A 26,381-nucleotide genomic window follows, 5' to 3' on the forward strand; every position below is an offset into this window, starting at 1 on the left:
TAGCATTACATCTCCTAGGACTGAACCTGGAGCTTGAAAATGTCTCAAGCCAAAAAGTACAATAAAGTACTATTTCCAAATGCAAATACCATCATGAACGTTTCTTAGACTACTTTGGACTCTTGTATAAAAATAGCTACATAATGACATAATAAATACCACAAACACATGTTTTATTGAGGAGGTCATCTGGGTGAAACCATATTCTCTTCCTGGGCATTATTGTAATCATGTTGGTTCAATTCTTTCAATTTCCTCCTTCCAATTGAGAAATCTGTTGTCAGTATAAATTTGTTTGGATTTTTATTAGTTTCAGCTCCCTAAGATAACTGCAATAAAGTAGATGCAAATATATCATTGGCTTCTCAGAAGTTGGATTTATTATTTAAAAAATTAATTCTCTGCTTTTCCAGAATATCTGAAATATATTCATCCAAATAATATGCTTCAAAGAACATATTATAAAAATCATTTTTTCAGTCTAATTCTGCCCTTCCATCAGCCCCAAGGGAAGGATTGACTTAGATTCAGGCTTGCATTCCCTTATTAATGAAAAAGGCAATATCAAAGCAATGGATTTTACCTGGTTCCTAAATCTTATGATAAGAATTACTTAAAGGCAATTCCATAAGTTTTCCAGACAGTCTCTGACGGCACTTGTTACTATGTGTTTGACCTTGAAGCAGGTCTTGACCTCTAGAGTAGCCATGTACATAATGTCACTATGAGAGCTGGGCTTTATTGAAACAAAACAAACTGTAGAACTATCAGTCTTTATGCAGTTTAAAATTACATTGAAGAAAAGCTATGCTACTTCTTTGTAGCAACAGAATGAAATAAAAATAGTGATTGTCACACCATTTTGTTGATAATGTTGGTCTGTGGTTCAACCAAACATGCAATACAAATAAATTCTACTCTTTATGGCTTGGTATGAATATTGATAATTTTAAAAATGAGACTTATGAATTTTGATATAAATTTTTTATACTTTTACTTAATTTATTTCTTTTGTTTTAATAGTATACAGAATGTGCTTCTTTAAAACTGGTACCTGTGATGTTGGGAATAGTCCAGTCATTAGAATATAAATAATGCCCTTTTAGTATCCAGATATTTTGGACTATGGAAAACAATAACTGCACCTCTGCTTCTATAATCCATAATTCAACAGTACAGGTAGTCCTTGAGTTAAGACCAAAATTGAGCCCAAAATTTATGTTGCTAAGTGAAACGTTTGTTGAATTTGCCCCATTTTACGACTTTTCTTGCCACGGTTGTTAAGTGAATTGTTGCCTTTGTTAAGTTAGTAACATGGTTGTTAAACTGATTTCCCCATTGATTTTGCTTGTCAAAAGGTCACAAAAGATGATCACATGACCCTGGGACACTGCAACCATCATAAATATGAATCAGTTGCCAAGCGTTTTAATTTTGATCATGTTACCTTCAGGATGCTGCAACAGTCATAAGGGTGAAAAACAGTCATAATTCACTTTTTTCAGTGCTCTTGTAACTTTGAATGGTCAATAAATGAACTATTGTAAGTCGGGGACTACCTGCATTACGCTTCAGTACTGAAGACATTCTTCAGTGATAAGGTTAGCAGTTGTTTTTGTATAGTTCAGCTTGTTATGTTAGCTTGGAAAAAAGAACACTGTTATCAGTGACAATTGCTTTGGTCTAGCAAATATTTGGGTTGATAATGTAATATTTGCTAGTTGTAAAGCATCTACTTTGGAACATCGTTGTGACATTTCCTGTATGGTGTCAATAAAAAAAATCTTATCAGTTGATTTACCTCATATACCATTAGTTCATTGATAAAAATGGCACATGCTGTTCAAAGTCATAATAAGCGAAGTTGTTTGTGCTGTTTTTCCAACATGAAGACTTTTAATGTCATGAAGCTACTAGCTACTTTTGTGAGTTAATGGGAGTTACCTTGGAAATGGAAATACTGTCACGACTTAGTAAAAGGGAGAAGAAACAAATGTGGTTTTGAATTCGTCACTGGACAAGATGTGCTTAGTTTGCTGGCTTTATACAAGGTAGGGCAGTGTCTGTGGAGATTCTCAATCATCCAGGTCATGGTTGTCCCAAAGGCAACAGACTTTCTTGGTATTTTCTTGGAAAATGTTTCACTTCTCATCCAAGAACCCTCTTGCATGAGAAACAGAATGGTTTTTTTAAAAAAACAACAAGAAAAAAGTTCAGTTGCCTCTTGGAAAAAGCATCTTTGGGACAAGATAGGGTAGTATGTGCAAGATTAATTATGATGAGTGGTACTTTATTTTCTTCACTCCACTGGACGCTTATGCTGATCAAATATATATAAGTGCTAAATTGGTACTTGAAAATATTTCTTGAGAGAAAGAGATGCAATTTTCTTATTATGCAACTGTAACAGTTCTTTTTTGTGGGTACCCATTTAGGAATCTGAACTCCAGTTGCTACATAGCATATGATATTGGAGGACAAATCTCTCTTGAAAGTATTCGATTCTTGAAAGACTGCTTAATCCAAGTCCAGGCTTACAACAAAGATGCATCATGCCTTCATAGGACTCCCATTTTAATGAAGCTTCGTGTTCTAAGAATACTTTCTGGTGAATTGTAGCCTTGATTAATGATTAATGATTTGCACAAACAACTGCCACCTTTGATTCCTTCTTTGTATTAATGAATCTTGGTTCATAGTACAAACTCATCTCACCCACGTCTCCACATGCATTGGGTTTTTTATGGACTGTTAATTCTAACAAAACCTGTTAATTATTCATAATCAAAAGTCTTGACTGATATTTTTTCCTAAACTTAATGTTACTTTGAAATATAGAAAATCAAAGTAAAATTTCTAACATCTACTGACTTCACATATGTTTTGAGTTATTCCTTTTCTACACGGATTTATTTTTTCTCAACCTAACCTGTTTTTTTTTTGTAGACAGTGATGTATAATTAGTGATGACTTTGCATTTGTGGAAAGCTCAGGTCTGGACATCTGGATTTTGTTGATTTTCCCACTGCAATTCTGTATGCTTCCGGAAAAAAATCCTTAAATTTGGAATTTTTCTAGAATTGTATTATATAAAGAACTGAAGAAAGTAAGAGTATCAATAAAAAATGGGCACTCCAATTTGCACAAGCATAAACAGTTTCCACTTCTGCAAAGTTAGCAAACATTCAAGTGTTAGACTTACCATTATTGATTATGAATGCATTCTAGTTTTGATATGGACTTTTATATTTCCATAAAGAAACCCAAAAGCTTGGTTAAGATCATGTGTGTATATGTGTGCATGTTTATATATGTTTGTGTGTATTTGTCTACTACTTTTTAAATTTATATTGAATTATCTAGACAACATGATCAGTAGTCTTTGTTTACATCTATATTCCTACTATAGAATTAAGTGAATGGGGATATACAACAGTAGATTACAGTACTCTGAATTCAGAAGTGTTCTTTGGCATTGGTTCTTTTACTTCACAATAATGCTGCTATTGTTCATGAAATGGTAACCTGCAGAGAGGTGAGAGTACTTGTCAAAAAGTCAAGTTAAGAATGAAATTTATTGCAAAATGCAAGTTGCTTATGGCTATGACTGTAATGATGTGATTATGCTTGTTGCTGGGTAAACAAATGGAAAGAAGGTGAACTAAAAGCAGCTGATTTGTGTGATCGAGAATGAGGGAAAAACAACCAATGGGTTTCAATGAGAAGAATTGATGAGCTAATTAAGTGATCCACTGATCAAGCTGCTGTCAAGCTTGGCACTTCAGAGAGACGTGTGGGCCATATTATTGATATTCTTTAATATTAGATTTGTGCAAACTGGCTTTATCTGCATACTGATGGCAGTCATCAGTGGAGCTGATGTTTGTCACCACTTTTTTTTGTTATACAAGAAGAAGTGAGAAATTCTGATACTACTATCAATTAATACTACTATCAATTCAGAGCACTACTTTACAACAGTAAATAAAATTGAAACCACATTTAAGCCTATTTTGGGAGCATCAGAAGGACACAGCAATGCTAAGCCTCATATCTCATGAACTACCCAAGATGCAGTTGCATACCTAGTTCTCCCCTTCTTATCCCATCCTACTCCCATCTGCCACTCAGCCCAGATAAGGTGCCATGGGACTTCCCCCTTTTCCCAAGTTTGAAGAATGCTTTTGTAAGCATCTATCAGACACAAAAGAAGAGGTATAAAAGATGAGCAGGGTCTTGCTGAAGAGACAAAGCGTGGAGTTCTTTCACAATGGCTTAAGAAGAAATGTGTAGCAAATGGTAGTGATTCTGTTAAGTAATAACGGTCATTTCAAGAATTAGATTCTTGTTGGTTAAAATATCACCATTTAAACTGAAGTTATAGATGGAGGTGGAGGCATTATTTTTCACTCCGTTCTTATACTGTAGTTGAGTAAGCTAAACAATAGATACAGGCTTATGGTTTACAGTGTAATTTCACAACTCAAAAATAATTGATTAAATCTTTTTCATGTGAGCATGCATAGAGCTGGATGAAGGGCTGTTGTTAACCTAGGAAGCCCTCATTACACACAAAAAGTCAAACAGCAGATAATACCAGGTGATCCCAGCCCTTTTTCAAATGTCACACACATCAGATGCACACAAAACAGTGGCATTGATTACATGGTTGCATACACCATATTTAATTAAATAACAGGGTTTTGCCTGTCCTTGTAGATACATCAGCTCCCCAAAGTTTAATTAAAGTATAAAGAAAAATAATATATGGGAATTTTCCCATTTTTTTTTAGGTAGGCAACCTGGAAAACCAATGAAATTTTAGATCAGGGCTGTCAAACTCCCAGCCCGTGGGCCAGATGCTTCATGCACTGGCCACACCCATGTCCAGTTTAGCAAAGGGGATAAAGTCCTGATACGTCATGTGATACCACTGTGACGATATGAGTTTGACACCCCTGTTCTAGATGAAAAAAATTCCACCCCTCAAATTTTTTTTTTTTGAAAACAATTTTATTGGTTTTTTAACACACAAACAAACAAACAAAACATAAAAACATCAGCTCTCTTCGATACTTATATACAAACAGTGTGTCGGTTGGTTCATCAGTTTTGTGCATTCATTTCGTAGTCACAGTTACAATTACATTACATAATAACTCTTATTATCAATCCAAACTTATATATCCTCATATCATTATTGAAAGAAAAAAAAAGATTTGACTATACTTTTATTCAATCATGCCTTATGGGATAACTATAATTTAAGTAATTTATTCTATAATAAATCATATAATCATACCAATTCTATCTTAAGAAAAAAGAAAAAAAAACATTTTATAAATGTAATGTTAAGTAGCAAAAGAAAAGGGAGAAGAAAAGTCAACAATATTCCTTATTACCTAACATTCTAAATATTCTATTTTTGTATTTCATCATCCAGCCATTGATAGAAAAGGTCCCAAATTGTATAAAATTGTTTATCTTCTTGCTCTCTAATTTCAAATGTCAATCTACTCATCTCAGCACATTCCAATATTTTCTTAATAACTTCCTCCTGCAGTGGAATTTTCTCATTTTTCCAATTTTTTGCAAATACAATCCTAGCCGCAGTTAATACATTTACAATCAAGTATTTCAAATCTTTACTATAAACATCTGGTAAGATTCCCAATAAGAAAAGCTCCGGTTTCAAATCTATATGTCTCTTTGTCATTTTTTCCAACCACATGCGGATTTTAGTCCAGTATTTTCTAGCATCCTCACAAGTCCACCACATATGGTAATATGAACCAGGTATCTGATGACACTTCCAACATTTTTCCGATTTGTTCTTAAACATTCTTGCTATCCTTGTCGGGGGGAAATGCCACCTGTAAAACATCTTATACAAATTTTCTTTATAAGCTGTAGACATTGTCATTTTATAATTTTGCGACCATAATTTCTGCCATTTCTCTAAATCAATCCCATATCCAAAATTCCTCCCCCAAGCAATCATAGTTTCTTTAACTTGTTCTTCCTCTAGCTTAATTCCCAATAAGTAACCATATAGTTTTTTAATCATCTTTTCATCAGTACCTGTCAAAATCTTATCTAAATCAGTCTGTTTATCATAAAATCCCTCTGTTTTGGAATCTTCATCATACGTTGAGTGTATTTGCGCATATGAAAACCAATTCATCTGTATACCTTGTTCCTCTAAGTTTTGTATCGATTTAAGTTCACCCTTTTCATCTAGTAATTCCCCATATCTAACTGTTTGTTCCTTTTTATAAATTATAGGATAAGAAAAAGCTTCTATCGTCGATAACCAAACTGGAATTTTCAAATAACATTGTTTTTTTTATCTTCTCCCAGTTTAACCACAAAGACTCCCGTATATAATGTCTTCTAAAATAGCCCTGTGTTTTGGTTCCCTTGTACCATAGAAAAGCATGCCAGCCCAACAGCAAGTCATGACCTTCTAATGTCAACAATCTAGTCTTCCTTAATGTTATCCATTCTTTAACCCACATCAAATTTGCAGCTTGATAGTACAACTCCCAATTAGGCAGGCCAAACCCTCCTCTAGTTCTAGCATCTTGCAAAAGCTTTAGCTTTATCCTCGCTTTCTTACCTTGCCATATATACTTCAACACAATTTTATTTAAGTCCTCAAAATAGTCTTTTCCAAGCCTAATTGGTATTGTTTGAAACAAAAGTAAGATTCTGGGTAGAATATTCATCTTGATTGTTGAGATCCTCCCTATTAATGACAATTGTAAGTTTTCCCATTTCTTCAGATCTAGGGCTATCTGTTGTTTAAGTTTAATATAATTATTCTCTTTTAATGTACTACATCTTGGTGTCAAATATATCCCCAAGTACTTAACCTTGTTTGTAACTTGGATTTTCAACAAATCTGCCAATTCTTCTCTTTGTCTTAGTAACATATTCTTTGACAAGATCTTTGTTTTATCTTTATTTATTTTCAGACCGGCCACCTCACCATATGTCTCTATCTTTTCCAGCAGCTTCAAGGCGACCCCTCAAATTTTAAAGCCCCATGAAAATGAGGCAGGAAAAATGTTTTCAGCATGGAAATATTATTTAATACATAACAATTTTTACAGGTTGTTCCAGGTATTTTCTGTATATTATTTTAATTATCCACCCAACATTACAATACTGGCTGGTACCCTGCATCATAAAATATGGAACTAAGAAATAAAGTATTAAGATGAAGAAATTCTACCTTACCTAAAGTTGCTGAATCAAGCTATAGCCTGATGATACTGAAAGATAAGCCATGACATGCTGTGTTGAATGAAGTCCTTTTTAAAAAAATTGATACCTAAAGTGAGACCTAAGCAATAAAGTATGTCCATACTTTATAAAAATGCCAAAGTAGCTATAGTTAAATAAATTTTGTGACTATAATTATGATAATCAAGTATTTAGTGATTTAATTCAATACTAAAAATCCTATTGTTTTGATTTATTAATTTGTTTGCTGTCTACGTTGCCCAAGCGAACTCTGGGTGGCTTACAACATTAACAACAATAAAACCATAAAAATATTTCTAACAACAATAAAATATAAATTATAATTGCAAGATGGGGAGGAGAGAGCAGAATAGGTGGGGGAATGAGATCTTCTATTGGTGCATCAACCCCCTCCTCTATGATACTCTTTCCTTGGACCTTATGGAAAGTCAGAGGGATGGGAGCGGATTACTTCCAGGGGGGAGGGGCAGATGTTCCAAAAGATAAGAGCCATGGTAGAGAAGGCTGTCCTCCTGGACCCTGCCCACTGGAATTCCTTGACTGATGGGGTCTGCAGCATGTCTCTTCTGCTGGCATGACTGGGCAGGGCAGTCCCATTGGGGTGAGATGATTCTTCAGGTAGCCTGAACCCACACCATGCAAGGCTTTAAAGGTGATAACCGATACTTTGGATTGCACTTGGAAGCAAACCAGCAGCCAGTGCAACTTGCACAACGGCGTAACATGGACGACTCTAGGGTCCTCAAGGACTGCTCGGACATTGTGCACCAGATACAGATAATCAGAGTTGAAAGGGACCTTGTAAGTCATCTAGTCCAACCCCCCGCCCAAGCGGGAGACCCTACACCATTTCTGACAAATGGCAGTCCAATCTCTTCTTGAAGGTCTCAACTGATGGTGCTCCCACAACTTCCAAGGGCAAGCTGTTCCATTGGTTGATTGTTCTCACTGTCAGAAAGTTTCTCCTTGTTTCCAGGTTAAATCTCTCCTTGTTCAGTTTCCATCCATTATTCCTTCTCTGGCCTACAGGAGCTTTAGAAAATAGCTTGACCCCTTCCTCCCTGTGGCAGTCCCTCAAATATTGGAAGACTGCTATCATGTCTCCCCTGGTCCTTCTCTTTACTAGACTAGCCAAGCCCAGTTCCTACAACCGTTTGTTGTACGTTTTAGCCTCCAGACCCCTAATCACCCTGGTTGCTCTTCTCTGTACTTTTTCTAGAGTCTCAACATCTTTTTTATAATGTGGTGACCAAAACTGGATGCAGTACTCTAGGCGTGGTCTTACTAAGGCTTTATAGAGTGGTATTAGTACTTCCCTTGATCTTGATTGTATCCCTCTGTTAATACAATTTAGGATTGCATTAGCTTTTTTGGCTGCTGCTGCACACTGCTGGCTCATATTTAGCTGGTTGTCCACTAAGACTCCAAGATCCCTCTCACAGTTACTGCTGTTGAGCCTGGTTTCACCCAGTCTATATATGTGTACTTTTGGTTTTTCTTGCTTAAGTGTAGGACTTTACTTTTCTCTATGTTGAATTTCATTTTTTTTCCAGTTGAAGCTTCTGAATGCTCTTCAAGGGTAATCCTATGCAGAGCACATTGCAGTAGTCCAGGTGTAACATGATCATGGATTAAATGATTGAGAGCAGGGACTCCTGACCCAAGAAGGAGCATAACTGGTGTACACAGTTATTATTTTTAAACAACTTGTAATAAGCAAGTTTGGAGTTAATAGTTTGGGATAGGGCAGGGGAAGATTAGCTCTGATGATGGTTACCAGGAGGTCACATAATGCATGTGAAATGGGTCAGGGTTTTCTGCTTCATTCGTGGTGGTGGATAGGATTTTTTAGTTTAAGGCATTTTTTTTTTGAGATCACTTCAATTGAAGAATTTGCATTCACTTTTCCACCCAGGTTTATATTGTTTAGGGCAGAGGTCTCCAAACTTGGCAACTTTAAGACTTGTGGACTTCAACTTCCAGAATTCCTCAGCCAGCAAAGCTGGCTGAAGAATTCTGAAAGTTGAAGTCCACAAGTCTTGAAGTTGCTAAGTTTGGGGACCCCTGGTTTAGGGCCATGACATGACATGTACTATCAGATACAAAGCTTTAGAAACCTGTTCAAAAATTACATACATTCATAAATTATGTTATAAATTAAGTCTTTATTATTTATTATTCTTACATTTTCAGGTTTTGATATTTCAAGTTTATAATCAAGTGGAATGATGGAAAAGATAACTCAAAGCCAAGAGTTGGTTCCACACATGTGAATCGTGAAGTAAACACAAATCATACTAATGATTTTTACTAGGTATATTGAGCAATTTAGGCTGTAACACTAATAGTGGCATTTAAAAGTACAATTTTTGATTTTATTCTCGCTTCTGGATTTACCTTATAACATTTGATTTTGGCAACTGGATAATTTTCATTTTCAGTTGTCTGCCTGAAACGGGAGCAAAATTGGAGTTTGTTGCATAGTAAAATTGCTGTTTTCCATTGGTGGGAACTATTGATTCACTTCATCAGTTTTGTTATTGTGTTCCTTTGGAACAGCCTGCCCCTGAAAAGACCAAGCTCTAGCCTTATGGCCTTGTAGAAGAAGGTTTCTCAACTTTGACAACTTTCATATGTACGGTAGATTTTAAATCCCAAAATTCCCAGCCAATATAGATAGGGAATTCTGGGAGTTGGTCTATATAAAGTTAAGTTGAGAAACACTGTTTTAGAGAACGCTGTAGTTAAAGTCTTGTTTTTCTGGAAAGCTTTTGAATGATTAAACGGGTAAAGGAAGTGCCATATCTTTATTGCCTGCATTGCTTACAGCATTTTTTATCAGTTTGATTTTGGACACTGCCTAAACCCTGGCATGACGTCATTTATAAATCTTGAAAAATACATTTTTTCCTGGTGTACGTCTGAAGGCATGGTTTAGAATGTATCTCCTTTTTCTTTCCCTGCAACACTACATAACTACACAATTATAGCTACTGGGAAAAGTGCCTAGTTGCAAAAATGTTGACATGCAATCTTTTTATAATCATATCTCACATATATAGAGAGGGTCAGGATTTCTACTTACTTTTAAGTAAGGACTTTTAAGTTTTGAGGTTTTTTTTATAAAAAATATGTTAACTTGTTTTTGAAGATTTACTGCTTCAAAATTATAGGAAATCATGCTGAGAAGTTTCTAGTTACCATTGAGGGTTCCAGGGACAGCAATAAAGGGTTCTACCATACGATACATTGCTCTAACTTAAATAATGATCATATTGTGCCTTTCTGGAAAAAAGAAATCTTGGTTGCACTATTCATCCCCTGCCTCCTTTTTGAGCAGAACACAAGATTTTTTTTTTAATATTGTATGAGCTAAATCAATTATATAGGCTGCCTTTCCAAGTTGTCAGAGTACACACTGGGGATTTACATCTTTGAAAATCATCCTGTTATCTTAGCAATGGAATCACATTTCTTTCTTACTGTGTACCAGAAAGGACAAATCCGTTTTCTAAAAGAAAGAAAATACCACAGTGGGTATTTGGAAGACTTGGTTAGACATCTCAAATCATAACTGAGATTTAAGTAAACCCCTTCTTTACATGTGTTGTAAAATCACACATAGCAGGACAATGATGGCAAGCAACTTAAAGGCAAAGTGGCAGTGAAATATAATTATACAAGCACATTTTAATAATAGTTGATAATAACTTTTGCAAGGGACACACTTCAGGCAAGTAGAAGAGACATGCCAGGATTCTGGGGATTAAAAAACTATTGCCAGACTATAGCTAATGGCCTGCTATACCAACAAACTGTGCTGAACTGTGACAAGATTAATTTGATTTTGCCATAGCATGTGATAAGAACCCAACTAATTGCAGTTTATTCAATAAGCTGATATGGGCACAAGTACTTGGCACCACCACCAGTTTAGAGAAAAGCCCCAGAAAATAGGAGGCATAGATTCTGCCCAAACAAAGGAATACCAAGGCCTGAAAGCATGCCTTTGCCAGCACATGCCCACTGAATCACGATCTTTGTCCCAATTTCAACTTCTTGAAAATATAGGAAGCCTGCCCTCCATGGTTCAGTCAAGTGTAGCTTAGCATTATACAGGAACTCGGCCTTCTTCGAGGCAAGGTGGGGCTCATAAACAGGCCCACAGGAAACCAGGAATTTCTGATTAGTAATTTATGGCAAAAAGTTAAAAAGCCATTACAAAAGATGAGCGCTATTCCCGTGTTTCCAACGGGAATCTTGTTTCGAAGCGTCTACTGCTGTTCTTCCCGGTCTGAACAAGACTAGAGGTTGTCGTCCCTTTGGGACTGGGGGAGGGGGGGCATTTTTATCCGATTCCGTTTCGGTTAACAACCAGATCTGCCAAACGGATCTTTTTCTTCTGTCCGCTGTAACAATCCAGAAGGTCAAAGTTACTGCTCCTTCTGTTTTTTTAGAACTCTTAATTAAGAAGTGGCAAGTTTGAGCTGCCGTTCGTTTATTTAGAAGCCGACAGAGAGGACAAACGCTGGCCAATTTAATGCAAAAGAAAATCAGACTCGGCCTTGGCTAAATGGCTCCGCCGCTGGAAGCCTTTATCCCGCCTGCCCTTCAGTCCGCGGACTCCGCTTCGGGCCAAGCTCACCCCAGGTTTCCTAAGATACCAGGTCACGAGACAACCAAACGCTGTTGACAAAACCTACGCAATACATTTACTGGAACTGCCGCTTCTCCACCAGCCGCACCCAACTTGGCCCTCGGGCGGTCAGAGAGCTTTGCCCTGCCTTCCTCTCCTCCTTCTCCCCCTCCCCCTGCACCTCCACTTTGCAGACCGCTATAAGAGCTGCCGCGCCCGCCTCCGCCTTCTCGACGTTTCACTCGGTCTGCTGAGGCCAAGGCGTTGGCTTTGGGCTCAGCTGCTCGCGCCGGTTTCTGTCTCCTGTTCGTCTGGCAGCTCCTGCGCGACCCCGGCCATGATTGTGGATAACAGTCGGGACGCGGGGTTAGATGGCGATTCTGGCTCTCTGAGCAGCCCGTTCAATTTGGCCTTTTTCTATGGAGCTTCCCCTCGCTCTAGCGAAGGCAGTTGCTCGCCCACTCCCTCCGCTCCGGGATCCCCCGGCTCTGACTCGGAGCCCTCGGCCAATGGCGGCACCGGCGGCATCTACTTGAGGAAAAGGCGCTATTCCCGGAACGCCGCGCGCCCGACTGGAGAAGGTACAGACAGACACACGTGAAATAAGTTTTGGGTGGAGCGCGTTTACTCCGGCTTTCGCAAAAGCGACGCTCGCTGCTCCGGCTGGGTTAGGCTCATCCTCCAAAGGTTTTCGGTCTGGTTGATGGATGACTGTCCCACCAACCAATCTCAATGTAGCCGTTCAGTTACGTTGGTCTACAGTTCCTAATCGCCTTGGAAGTCATGGGAATAGTAGTGCAACGCATTCTGACGGGTTAGGGAAGGCCGTTCATATAATGTTCTGCCCCTTTTGTCGTGGTGAGTGCGTGCACTCGTTTGCATCGATATGTCTGTGGAGATTGTCAGTCATCCAGGTCACGGTTGCCCCACCTTTATCAAACACTTGTTCAAGTTCGTAATTCCTGTGGAAAATAGGTCTGATGGCCTTGACTAACACGATACAAGCTTCCTTTATAAGCTAGTTAAAAGTGGCCTTGGATAAGCTATTTAGTAGGATGTTCACAAGGAAGGATGTCTTGGTTTTGGGGTGTTGCCTATCGCCATCTATGCAGCTGCCTATCTAAAAGTGCCTGTTTCCCCTGTCCATGGCACATGTACCTATATATCAGTGAAGTAAGTCTACTTTGCATAATGTTTTGCCTACAAGTCTCTAAAATTATATATAAGTAAGATCATATATTTCACTGGGTATGAACATGTTAGAAAAATGGATGGATTAACTAATAATTGAATAATGTTCCAAATAGTTAATTTTTAAGCATTAAAATACTTAAAGTATTTTGGATGTAATGGATAACGCTATATATACTAAATGTTCTGGATTCCCTTTATTGGTAAGTGCATTCCAAGACTAGCTTTAGCCTCTAAAATTGCTTGGCTTCTTTCACGGAACCATTTAAAGTTATGGAATTAGCTCTGTCTCCTTTTCTGGCTGCATGACATTTATGGCTGTTGTAAAGAGAAAATGGAAAAAAAATGTTGATATTGAGCTAAATTTGTGGATTTAAATTTGCCAGCAATTTCAGATATTGGATACTATTTTAATATATTATTATATTGAAAATGAAAAATGATTTATTGGGTACTGTACCCCCAGTGAATTTTCTGTAAATTGTTTATTGATTTACATTTGCTAAAAGTAGAGTTTGGAATATACTTACCTATATCATTTTTAGCATATCTTGATAATTAATTTTTACCGATGAAAGCATAAGCAGCAAGCAAATAAGATTATATGCTTTTTAGAAAAAGTTGATTGGAATTTTACTATAAAAAAGGAATTATAAATTTTGTACAATTAATAATACAGTTAGAAAAAGTATATATAAGAAATTATATTCTGACATTGGGATACAATGTCACTTTGTGAAAAGTGAAAGCTTTGCTTTCAGTGGAAATATTTCACTTTTATCTATTTGTTCTATAGAGCCCAATATGACTAAAACTGTGCCAAATATATAGAGAGAGATAGACAGCTTTTTAAACAATGCTTATCTTTCCTATTTCAAGACTAAAACTTTGAATTAGAAGAGACTGTTGCTGACGTTACTTCTAATTTTTATGCTTATGATATAAATTGTGGCATGCAACTGAGAACATTTATGGGTAATTTGAACAGTGACAAATGAAATCTGATTCTTTGAGCAAAGCTTTTCTTCCTTTAAAATAATTTGGGAAATAGTGAAATTTTCAATGTAGTCACAATTTTTTTAACCTTTTGTACAAGAGTTATATTAAAGTTAGTCTATTTTGAAAAGCTACAAAGATATATTAATTCCTTCACCAATTAACTTTTTTGCTGCCAATTAATTTTGCTGCTGCCATTGTCATTTGATTTTGTATTTCATATTACCTTATATTTTATGAAGCTTGCTTATTGACTGAAATATTTCATCTTACTTTGATTCTTGATTTTTTGTGTGTGTGCTCTGAAATTGAATCCTTAAAGACATGTTCAGATACTTCTGGTTTTCTTTTGATGGGATGAGGGAAATTCTATTAAAACTTCTAAAGGGGAAATTATTTTTAAGTTGGGGTTGCTTTTCCTATCCAGAAAGTTCAAATCTGTGGGAATGTAGTTTTTTTTTTAAATTTAAATAATAGGTAGACTATGTAGAATATCTGATTTGTACTTTTTAAAATTAGCTCACCACTTCTCTCTTGGGTTGATATGCATTATTCTTCCTCTTTTCACTTCTGTTTTTTATGCTTCAAAATACATTGTATTTAAAGGGTTGATGTCATTAAGAGGGTGAATAAAATATTTGCAGCTAATCTTATGGAAGAACATATTTTTGATAAGCAGTTAAACTATGGAGGGGACTTATGCAAGTAATATTGAACTCTATTTATATAAAGTTAATGCTTAATGGTTTTGAGTAGGAATTTCTCCATTCTTATTAAAATACTATGTAGGGGTTCTCCATCTTTTTTCCCCTTTCTATTCAGTTGTGTTTATTTCTTGGAGACTGCCTACTTAAGTCCAAGTCCCTGCCATTTGCTTGCAAGGTTTTTCAAAAGCTTTGTGCCTAAGGCAGGACTAGAACTCACGGCTTTCTGATTTCTCCATCTTTGCAATACTACTAATTATAAATTATAAATGATTTTGTATAACATCCCCATGAAGATGGCTAAACGCATGGGTTTATCTGTCAAAACTTGTTCCAGGCTTTTATCCCTGTGTTGCTTGTATAAGCCCACTGAAAGCTCGCCCAGGCAAAGTGATGTGAATTATGACTTTCTTGCCTTGCCTGCAGAACCCTGGAAAACTTTTTGGCGGGGGAATGGATTCTCTAAGTTGCTTATGAATCCTTTGATAATCACAACTCAATATTTTAGAATATCTGGATTTGGGAGAAAGATTTTTGGGAGGGGGGAGTTACTATTTTGATTCATCTTTAGGGGAAAAATCTAATTGAAATATTAATTAGTAATTAGTTGTTTCTTGTTTAGGATGAATTTATAAGAATTCTCCTTTTCTTTTAAATCTTCTGTTTGTATCATGCTTTTATTTTAATTTTGTGTCTTAACAGCTGAACAACATATGGGGGGAGGAAAGCAACAGAGAGGACCTTTCCAAGGTGTTCGTGTAAAAAATTCCGTGAAAGAATTGTTGTTGCATCTTAGAAATAGCAAGCAGATGTCCACAGATTATGGAACTGAGGAATTAAAGGTCTGTGTTGTATGTTTTCATAGTACTGTTCAGAATCGAAACAAGAATTTTATGTATGAATACAATACTGGTAGCAATTTTATATAGAAGATAATTAACATCTTTATTTTAATGAAATATAATAGCTTCTATGGCCTTTAAAAAACAAACATACAATTTAAAAAAATGCTTTGTCAGTGAAAGAGAATTGCAAATTATATCTAAAAATGGATCATTCTTTTTTTTAATAGGAAAATGCAAAGCATGCATTTGCTCAAGTCGCTAATTCAATATTTTTATTGGTAATTCCCACTGTTGTTAAATAACACTCATTCTTTATTCTGTCTAAAAGTGGGAAGTGACTTAGAGTTTTAATTGAATTTAGAATAGGTAGCATTTGCAACACAATAATCTCATTCCAGATTGCAAATATATTTTTCTTCCAGATGTTTCTATTCTTAACAATAACTGTTCAGAATTCTGTGGCATTGAATATTTCAAACTTTATTAGAATATTTTGGGATTTCTTATTCAAAGTTTTCTTTTTTCTGCATAGATGAGCTCTCTTTTCTATAGAAGGACCAGCAATTTTGAACAATATAAAAAACCAAGTTAAAACTAAGTAACAAGTATTGTCTTAGCCATGACTTAGCCTTCTATAACAGAACATTTTCAGCCTCTACGGAGTTCTGTTATCCAAAGCATTTTCTTTGTATTATTAATTCCACAAATGCTGGGCATTGCTTAAGTGTTAGAATTAATGAATTGTACAAAATATTTAAAATAGCCTTCCATTAATTTGAAATCAATACCGTAGAATGAGAAAAATGTTTGAAGATAGTAAAATGTAATTATTGGAAAAAAAATATAATAAATTTTTTGGTTTTTTCTGGAAAAAAGTTCATAAGGTATACCGTATTTATCGGCGTATAACACGCACAGGCGTATAACACACATTCCCTTTAAGAGGGAAATTTCAGGAAAAAAATATGCGGCGGGCGCAGCGCTGACATCACGTCACGACGCTGCGCCGCCGCTAGGCACTATTGGGAACGGGATCCTTTAAAGAGGATTCCGCTCCCTGGACATCGGCGTATAACACGCATACATCATTTGCCCCCTATTTTCAGGGGGAAAAAGTGCGTGTTATACGCCGATAAATACGGTACTTATATTTCTGTAATATTCTCATGATAAAATAGAGTACTTTAATTATATAAAAGCATTTTCTTTTTCTTTTTAAATAGGCACAAGGAACATTGATGAAACATGATCCATACACAGGTACAGTTTTTTGTTTCATTTGTTCCTTGAGTTTATCTTTAAATATTAGAAAAATGGGGTGTGCCATAGACTTATGAATTCTGCTTATTTTTCAGTAGAACTAAAAAATATATTGACTCATAATCGGAAAAGAAAAGCGCCAGACTGTCTTTCTGATGGAGTGTATTACAAACGAGCAGCTATTTTGCAACCTCAGTTCTTGGTAAGTATTTTTAATGAAGTTTTTCATGCTCATTCTCACATTGCTATACAGCTTCCAACTGTCTTCTAAGGCAAGATGCAATCAGATCAGTTTAAAATTTGTACCTCTTATCTTGCAGACACCTCCGCAGACACCAACTTCTGTGGATAATAATATGGAGGATCCCCATAATAATGAGCCTAAGCAAGATAGCAGCTGTGATATGCTGCAGAATATTATCAATATTAAGAATGAATCCAGCCCAGTGTCTTTGAACACTGTACAAGTTAGCTGGCTTCACAGTATGGTCAATCCCAACTCTCCAGGGGAACACCAATATCAAGAGATGGCTGGAGCACCAGCTTTTTCAAATGTTCAAAAATACCAGGCTTTCCAAACAAGCAGCTCTTCTCCAATGCTGGAACTGTCCCAGAATTATCAATTTTCTCCTATACATCAACAACAACAACAACAACAACAGGATATGCCCCAGCATTGTATTCCATTGCTGGAATATAGGCCTCACTCTGCAGGCAGCCATTCCTCTGAATATCAACAAAACATTTTTGACAGCCAAGAACTACCATATTGTACCACAGAAAGTTTTGCTTCACTTTTAAATGATTCTGAAGGATCAGACAACATCTCTTCTCCACTCCCTCAAGCAATTCCCAGTGGCCTCCAGCAAACTGAAGTCAGCAGCTGCTCTCAGCATTTCAACCAAGTCTCAGATAACACATCCAGGGGTCTTGAGGAACATGGTTTATCTCTCTCTTCTTCAGATATATCTCTGCAACTTCAGAGCAGTACAGGCAGCACAAGTCAGTTGGGCAAATCATTTTTCCAATGGCAAGTGGAACAGGAAGAAAACAAAATGGCCAACATCTCTCAAGACCAGATTCTTGCTAAAGATTCTGATGGTGACACGTGAGTATTGTCCAAATATCACTTACTGCAGAAATGGAAATGGTGAATCAGCATTCTTTGTTTAGACACCTTTAGGCTGCCATTCATTTGACTGAACAAAAAGCTCTGTAGTACATTAATGATTCTGATGTCTGCAGAGAAGAGCAACAAGGATGATTAGGGGACTGAAGGCTAAAACATATGAAGAAAGGTTGCAGGAATCGAGTATGTCTAGTTTAGTGAAAGGAAGGACTAGGGGTGACATGATAGCATTGTTCCAATATCTCAAAGATTGCCACAAACCCTGACCTTTTGTCTAAAGCACCTGAAGGCAGCACAAAAGCAATGGATAGCAACTAATCAAGGGGAGAGAACCAACTTAGAAATAAGGAATAATTTCCTGACAGGCAGCATAATTAAATAAATGGAACAGCTTGCCTTCAGAAGTTGTGGGTGCTTCCTTGCTGGAGAGGTTTTTAAGAAGAGATTGGGCAACCATTTGTCTGAAATGATATAAGGTCTCTAGCTTGAGCAGAGGATTGGACTAGGAGACCTCCAAAATCCCTTCCATTTGTTTTATTCTGTTACATCTGGCACCATGACTAAATATGATTAAAAGAAAGAATGCATTGGATGATAATACTACCCTAATAAGTCTTTGCTGTCAGTAATTTCCCTAGGGCTTTTCTCAGTGGCTTTTTAGAGTGAAACATAGTTTTAAAACATCTTAAATGGGTATGTTTGTCAGCTTTAAATATTGTGCTAATTTTTATTTTTTCCTACAGATTTCTCCACATTGCAGTTGCCCAGGGACGACGGGCAGTTTCCTATGTGCTGGCAAGGAAGATGGCAGCCCTGCATATGTTGGATATTAAAGAACACAATGGCCAGGTGATTCTCTCAGCCTAGCAAATTCCTACCTTATGTCCATGATTATTTCCTTTATTTTCTTACCAAGTCCTATTTAGATTGTCTTTTAATATGAAATTGGAAAGTTAGTGTGCAATGTATTTGTTTCAGAATTATTTGCTAAATCAGACCAAGCTGATTTCATTAAGGAGGGGTTCTCTGAAATGGTTTTACTTCATTGAAAAGGCTTTTATGTGGTTTGTTTTCTTAGTTTCCATTCCTTGTTAAGATTAAAGTGTCTAATGCATCTGTTTTTTGTTATTCTAGAGTGCCCTGCAAGTAGCTGTGGCTGCAAATCAACACCTTATTGTCCAGGATCTGGTCAGCCTTGGGGCACAAGTGAATACTACGGATTGCTGGGGTAGAACTCCACTGCATGTATGTGCTGAGAAGGGACATGCACAAGTCCTTCAGGTGGGATATTAAAAGCTGAACCATTGCGTTTACCCTTTTCTTTTTATTAGCATGTATAATATACCTCAACACCTCTCATTGTACATTAAGGATTTAATATAGTATATTTTCAGTTAAGTTTATTTACATTATTCAGAAATATAGTTTTAACTGAACTTTACCACCTAGTTTGATCCTAATTGCTCAGGAGTTTGAAGTCTATAATGTGTTATAATACATTATAGTATAAATTATAATATATAACTTATATAACATAATATATAACATTATGGTATACATTATAATATATAATTATAGTATACTTATACTTATACATTATAGTATAAGTATAACCTTTCCAACCCCATGTTAAAACACAAAAAAAAATAATTTTGCATTTTCTTCCTTTCCTGCAAATGGAGTCTGACTGAATGATAATGCAGTGTGGCTCCCATAAAAATTATGTTCTCCATTTCTAACCTCCTCCTGCTACACACAATAAAAAAGAGGAAACAAGAACATTTCAGCAATTGTCTCTGCAATTCTGAGGAGATATTTGATTATTTTATAATTGTTTGTTTCAAGTGATAGTCAGTTTTTTTTTGTCCCTGTGAATTGTAATTCTAATGCACTGAAGAACAATGGACCACAAATAGAAATTGTCTAGTTTGAAAGTGCTGTTTTCTGTTGACATGTGTAACGACATAAACTTTTCTGGATTATATACATTTGATCTCATGCCTTCAGATTTCAGTTACTATTACATATATAGTTAATGTAGGTTCTCGTTTCATTTTCAGGCAATCCAAAAAGGAGCCATTGTAAGCAATCAATATGTTGATTTGGAAGGAACGAATTATGAGGGTGAGCAACTAATACTCCTACATTATGTGTTAAGTGGATAAACTACCCAATTAAAAACATTCAGGTTTTAGTGCTGATGCTCAAGACTTTTACTTGGCATGTTGTATAACACGTTTACTCTTGCTAATGCCATTCACTTTTAAATAAAATAAATTATGGAAATAGCTTCAAATGTAATCCCATACTAAATCACTTCTACCTTGTCTAATGCATTGTTAATTCATTGAGCTTAATAATGCTCGGTTGATAATGCTATATTAAGCTAGATAAGCTGGTTAAATAATATCTGTAGAAGAGGTGCATGTATTTTGGAAATTGAAGTTTACATATTTGGAGATTATCCAAATTGGGAAAGACTGATGGCGAGATTGTAAAAAAAGGCATATCACTGTCAGGGTTAAATAACAAAAACAGAAATAGCATTCAAAAATTTATTTAACTTATTTTTTCTTTGAACTTAAACCTATAATTTTTCACTTCCATCTAGATATAGATTATAACTATATTTTTAATTATAGTTTTGTTCATAGACAAACTTATCAAATAATGTGAAGTTAAATGAATAAAAATACATGTGTTTCTTCAATTGCCAGTTCCTAATTCTATCTCTATTGCATGTCACTAACTCTAAAGCAGTGGTGACTAACCTTTTTGGGCTCCTGTGCCCAAAATTGTGTGCCTGGTTGCACACTCGCGCTTGCATGCCAGCACCCAGAATGCAATGCGTGCCCCCTATGCATGTGTGCACAATCCCCGCCCATCTACCCGCCACCCCCTTACCTGCACTGTGCCTCACAGCTGACTTTTGGTCGGGTTGAGGTTTTTTTCGGCCTCCCAGAGGCTCCACGAAGGCTTCTGCAGTCTGAAAACTAGGCCCATTTCATTACTTCTGGTATTTCATCACAGGAAGTGATGAAATGGGCCTAGTTTTCGTCCTGAAAAGCCTGCAGAAGTCTTCCTTCCTCTGGGAGGCCGAGAAAGCCCCCAAACTGGCTGAAAATCAGCTGTGAGGCACGTGCATGTGCAGTGAGGTAAGTTTGCCTGCAGCTTGCGTGCTGACACAAATGGCTTGTGCCATAGCTTTCACCATCACGGCTCTAGAGCATAGATTAAAATTCCTTTAAAGTTAATGCATTGCAAACAAAATGGAAATGAAATTTAGACATTCCTATTGGAATGACTATTGTTTTTTAATACATTATTGATCAGAACAAGGTGATTTGGGTTTTTGTTTTGCTAACTGATACGTTTCATATTAAGGTTTGACAGCGTTGCACTGTGCAGTAGTGGTTCATAATGCCGTGGTACATGAACTACAAGGACAGCAGTCACCTCATACTCCTGAAGTCCAGGAATTAAGGTTGAAAAGCAAGAAGTTGGCAGATACAATCAAATATCTAATTCAGATGGGGGCCTCGGTTGAAGCCAGAGTAAGTCACATAAGGAAACAGACAGATATTTACCTGAGAAATGATTCACATACTGTTGTTTTGCATCTGTTTGAAGATACAGATGTTTAGAAGAATGTGCCATGTGATGTGATACATTCATAGGCACAGAATATTAATTCTTTATATTTGAGAGTTCAGTTTGACATTTTATGTTCCTGGGTAGATATTCTGTACATTTTTAAATGTATATTATTGCACATAAAGTGACCAGTATTAATCCAAAAAAATAGCTTTTATTTTTACATTAGTGAAATCATACACTGATTTTAAAATTCAGTTTGCTTTTTCTCCTCTAGCACATTAGCGTGTAAAAAAAAAGTCTCAGTATTCATAAATCAGATTACTATCCAAGCTTGTAATGCAGCAATACTGAATAATAGGTAAAGTACATGAATGAGTTAATGGTTGACTAATATTGCACGTATCATATTATACCTACAAATATTTATTTTTATTTCTGAAACAAATAATGATCATAAAAAATACCCTCCTAATTCCTTAACTCCTATATAATTTCTTCTTTAGCACTTAGACAATAGCACTTAGATTTATACACTGCTTTACAGAACTCTCTAAGAAGTTTACAGAGTCAACCTATTGCCCCTAATAATATGGATCCTCATTTTTACTGAACTGGGAAGGATGGAAGGGTGAGTCAACCTTGAGTTGGTCAGGATCGAACTCCTGGCAGTGAGCAGAATTTAGCCTGTAATACACTGTGCCATTGGGGCTCATCTGGTTTAATCATTAGGTTCATCTTCAGTCAGTAACATTTCAAAGATAATGCCACTATTTAAGGACCAAGAAACGGTCCCTCAAAGTAAATTTTAGGATTTCATTTATAGCGACTAATTGTGTATGTTCTTACATTTTACAGTGACTAAATGTGCAGTGTGTAATATTATTTGGACATTTTCTTTTGTGTATGAACAGGACCGTAAAAGTGGCCGTTCAGCCCTTCACCTAGCAGCTGAAGAAGCAAATGTGGAACTCCTTCGACTGTTTTTAGAGCTTCCAAATTGTCTGTCTTTCATCAATGCCAAGGTATATAAACAACAAATCATGTGTCTACTTTAGGGTATTCCTATTTGCAGAAATAATTCACTTGCTTCTCGTGTCCTTTTAAATAATGATGTTTTTCTCTTGTAACTAGGCGTACAACGGCAATACTGCACTCCATGTAGCTGCTAGTTTGCAGCATCGAATGACTCAGCTTGATGCAGTTCGTTTGTTGATGCGCAAAGGAGCTGATCCAAGTGCCAGGAACTTAGAAAATGAACAGCCAGTTCACTTGGTTCCTGATAGCCCTGTTGGAGTTGAGGTAAGAGATAAAAGATATGCAAAATCTTGTTTTTATGTGAAGTACATTTCACACTTCATGCTTTTTTCTTTCTTTCCTATGATAGTCCTGTTACAAAATGAAAAGACGTGCACCTAGATTTTTTTAAAAATAATATCTTTGCAATAAACCAGATTGAAAATGTTGCTTTCTTTGATGAGTTTTTTTGTCTTCTTCTCGAATAAAATGAAACTACAAAAGTAGGGAGACATCCCTTATGTTGAGTTTCTTAACTTTTTTTTTATAAAAATAGAAAAATTATTTTTCAGGGCTTCAAATCTAAAGTGTTTTTGCAAACATACTTTTCTTTTAGAGTGTCCTTTATAATTAAAGAAGGGTTTTTTTGTTTATTCCATTAAATGGCTAGTTTGTATCATTAGGGGAAAGCTATTTCAAATTATACAGCATGTATAAATCAATAAGCTGCACTATTTAAAAGGAAATAGATGCTCCTCATCATGCACCTAGAAAGTATAAATTAGGTACATATGTATGTCAACCATTTCTGTTCTTTATGGATAGTTCTCTTGAAAATTAAGATCTGATGTCTTACAGAAGCCATTCAGTGAGCAATTCAATAAGCAGTCTGTTGATGTTATCTTCAGGTTAATATAATACAGGGTAGTCCTTGTTTAGCAACTACAATTGGGACTAGCAACTAGGTCATTAAGCCAAGAGGTTGCTAAGTGAAACTACAATTGTGCTCATGATTTTGTAGTTAGTCCTCAGGTTATAATATCAAATGGGGCCAGAATTCGTTACTAAGCAACGTAGTCATAAACGCACTGCATACTGCATACTGTCAGGTTTAAGTAATGTTGTATTAACTGCTGTTAAATAATTGGCCTTTTTCCCTTCTATTTCCTCTTTCTCAGATAAGACGAATCTTAAAAGGCAAGACAAGTCAGCAGAGATCATCAGTCTATTAAGCTCCATGAGTAAAAACGACCCATACTCGCTGTCAGTTAGGCAGCCCCCATGTAACTGTAAATAGACCATTTGTCCAGTGGAGGCAAATGTTTGTTGTTTCTATGAAACAAGAATATTTTGTTCACTATTATATAGTGGGTTAATAACAGTTCTTCACAGATGAGAATACTTCATACAAAGCATTCTGTAATCATTTGAATTATTCCATTAAGCAAATTAATATATCAAGAACAAAACTGACAGTTATAGTCTTTCATATTTCTACCCAAAAGCAATTTCAGTGTACTGTATTGTTTATTGGATTATCTTCACATCAGGGTATAGCAAATATTAAGAATAACATAACAAGAACAGACATTTTGATGTGGCTTATGATATAGAACAGTGATGGCTAACCTTTTTGTCGTCATGTGCTGAAAGTGCGTGCATGCGCATGCACGCATGCCTGTACCCATAAGCAATGCGTACACGACCCCCGTGCCCAAGCGCATGTGCGCGCGACCCCCTGCATGCGCCCTATGCCTCCGCGCATGCACGGCAGGTACCTGACAAGCTGGCTGGTGGGAGGCGCGCATGTATGCACAATGGACCTGATCTAGGGCGATGGCTTGCGTGCTGGCAGAGATGGCTCTGCATGCCACTTCCAGCACGCATGCCAAAGGTTCGCCATCATGGATATACAATATAAGTATTCTTAAGAATAGCAAAAATTTACTAATAGTCATTTATATTTTAACTTTTTTTCTTTTTATGTAATTCTTTATAGTTATTTTGAGTAGTTATGGTTAATTAAATGTAATGAAAGTTTTAATAATTTAAACCTTTTACAGTGGGATATTCTGTGTAGAATTCAGTAAAGTTTTAAAAAAGTTTTTAATTGTTAAGTTGTTTTTGGGAAACACTTTTCAAAACAATTTATAAAGAAACATTGTCGATATGGTATTTTCATTGGTTACAGCAATAATTTATTAAGATTTTAAAAAATAAAGCTGGCCTTGTGTTCATTCTTTTTCAAATTAATTTTTTCCAATTAATATTTCCTGATGGTAACTTAGTTTATAGATTACATAAAATTATTCATGTTTGTAACAAAAAATAAAGAATTCAATTAGAATAAATAAGCAGAAATATGACACAGATTCAATTAGAGTTTAAAAATGAACTCTGTTTGATCAAAATGATGCTGATTATATGTCATATATATTCTTTTTGTCATTTGTAAAAAAATTTCTAACAATCAAATAAATTAGGATTACCTGTTATATTCTAATAGCAATACTTTTAAAAACAATACTTTATTTTCATTATGTAGCAACATGCAACAGTTCATTATTTGCACTGTAGATACTGATGGCCGCTGGCTTTTATGACTTTGTAGATGACAGAATTGTCAGTAGCTATTGAGCATGATACCTCTTATCATGCTCAAGAGGAATTGAAGAGGAATATGAATTTCAAGATTCAGTATAATTTGGAATACTGGTTGTTTTAAAAGTTACATATCTTTTGCATATAATAGGAGTGCCAAAACTGATTTTTGTGACTTTGTGGTCCCAAAGATTTCAGTTCTGTTGTTTCTAAAAGACAAGCTATTTCACCATTTAAAAACCCCAAACAGTATAAAATCCATCTACTCTGAATCTGGAGAGTAGTCAATACACCACATAAAGAGTGGCGTCATCCTCAGATTGATAGAAGTCACATATCCCTAGTTTATGATAATCACAAAGGCATTTGGCTAATGATAGAAGATTGAATTGATGTTTGGTCTGAGTAGGATTCTTCTACACTGACTTTGATTCTCTCATTTTGAATCAGTAGATGTATGTCTCAGGGCTTTGCAAAAAATAATTGCATTATATTGTTTTACCTTATAGGTATAGTAGGTAGCCAGATGTTAATATATCAAAGAATGTAAATAAAACATATTAAAATATTTCATTGTATTAAATACTTTCAGAATTGCATTGTTTTTTAAAAATTATGTACATACTGTTCTTGAATCACTACTCTGAATCATGAATTTTCCGTAATTAATCAGATCATATTGTTTGATCAAGTATGTCTTGTAGACAAATAATAGGGAAATTTATATTTGATATTTAGAAGTACAAATATATCTTTTGAAATAAACTTGTTTTAATCAATATGGGTGGTCTGGTATACTTAATGCTTGTGTAAGAGTTAAGACTTTTGACATTGTTTTTTCTTATTGCAGTTGAAATAAGAAATACAATGATGAGATTCTTAGATAAGATTCTGGCTCTCTTCCTTGTTTTCTCTTTAAAACCAATGTTGCTTTTCAAACTGTAAAAGAACAATTTTAAAACACAACGAATCAAAAGTTTTTAAATTTGCATAGGTCATGGGTCATATAATTGGATTATTTCTTTCCATAAAGTTGTTGAAGATTTTATTTATTTATTTAGAAAATTTATATGGCCTTCCAACCCACAGTGACATTGGGTGGCTTGAACTAAAATCAATACAAAATAAATACTGCCCCA

General features: G+C 35.8%; 1 protein-coding gene across 4 annotated transcripts in view; it reads left to right on the plus strand.

Moving 5' to 3' along the window:
• NFKBIZ (NFKB inhibitor zeta) overlaps nucleotides 1-26,021 on the plus strand; it is a 35,549-nt gene extending 9,528 nt beyond the window's left edge. For 2 of the 4 annotated variants that reach the window (XM_087937371.1, XM_087937370.1), the window contains exons 2-12: nucleotides 15,499-15,638; nucleotides 16,865-16,901; nucleotides 16,997-17,103; nucleotides 17,222-18,009; nucleotides 18,774-18,879; nucleotides 19,165-19,311; nucleotides 20,091-20,154; nucleotides 21,415-21,584; nucleotides 22,539-22,649; nucleotides 22,759-22,926; nucleotides 23,820-26,021. In XM_087937371.1, coding sequence (XP_087793497.1) covers nucleotides 15,510-15,638; nucleotides 16,865-16,901; nucleotides 16,997-17,103; nucleotides 17,222-18,009; nucleotides 18,774-18,879; nucleotides 19,165-19,311; nucleotides 20,091-20,154; nucleotides 21,415-21,584; nucleotides 22,539-22,649; nucleotides 22,759-22,926; nucleotides 23,820-23,873 — 1,881 coding nt within the window. In that variant the 5' untranslated portion in view covers nucleotides 15,499-15,509 and the 3' untranslated portion in view covers nucleotides 23,874-26,021. Of the gene's footprint in view, nucleotides 1-12,095; nucleotides 12,487-15,498; nucleotides 15,639-16,864; nucleotides 16,902-16,996; nucleotides 17,104-17,221; nucleotides 18,010-18,773; nucleotides 18,880-19,164; nucleotides 19,312-20,090; nucleotides 20,155-21,414; nucleotides 21,585-22,538; nucleotides 22,650-22,758; nucleotides 22,927-23,819 lie in introns of those variants that run through there. The other 2 variants (XM_026700818.2, XM_026700819.2) reach the window with 2 other exon arrangements.
• The last annotated feature ends 360 nt before the right edge of the window (nucleotides 26,022-26,381 follow it).

This window comes from Pseudonaja textilis, chromosome 7, assembly GCF_049901715.1.
Source record: "Pseudonaja textilis isolate UNSWEBS1 chromosome 7, rPseTex1.2, whole genome shotgun sequence".
Classification (NCBI taxonomy): domain Eukaryota; kingdom Metazoa; phylum Chordata; class Lepidosauria; order Squamata; family Elapidae; genus Pseudonaja; species Pseudonaja textilis.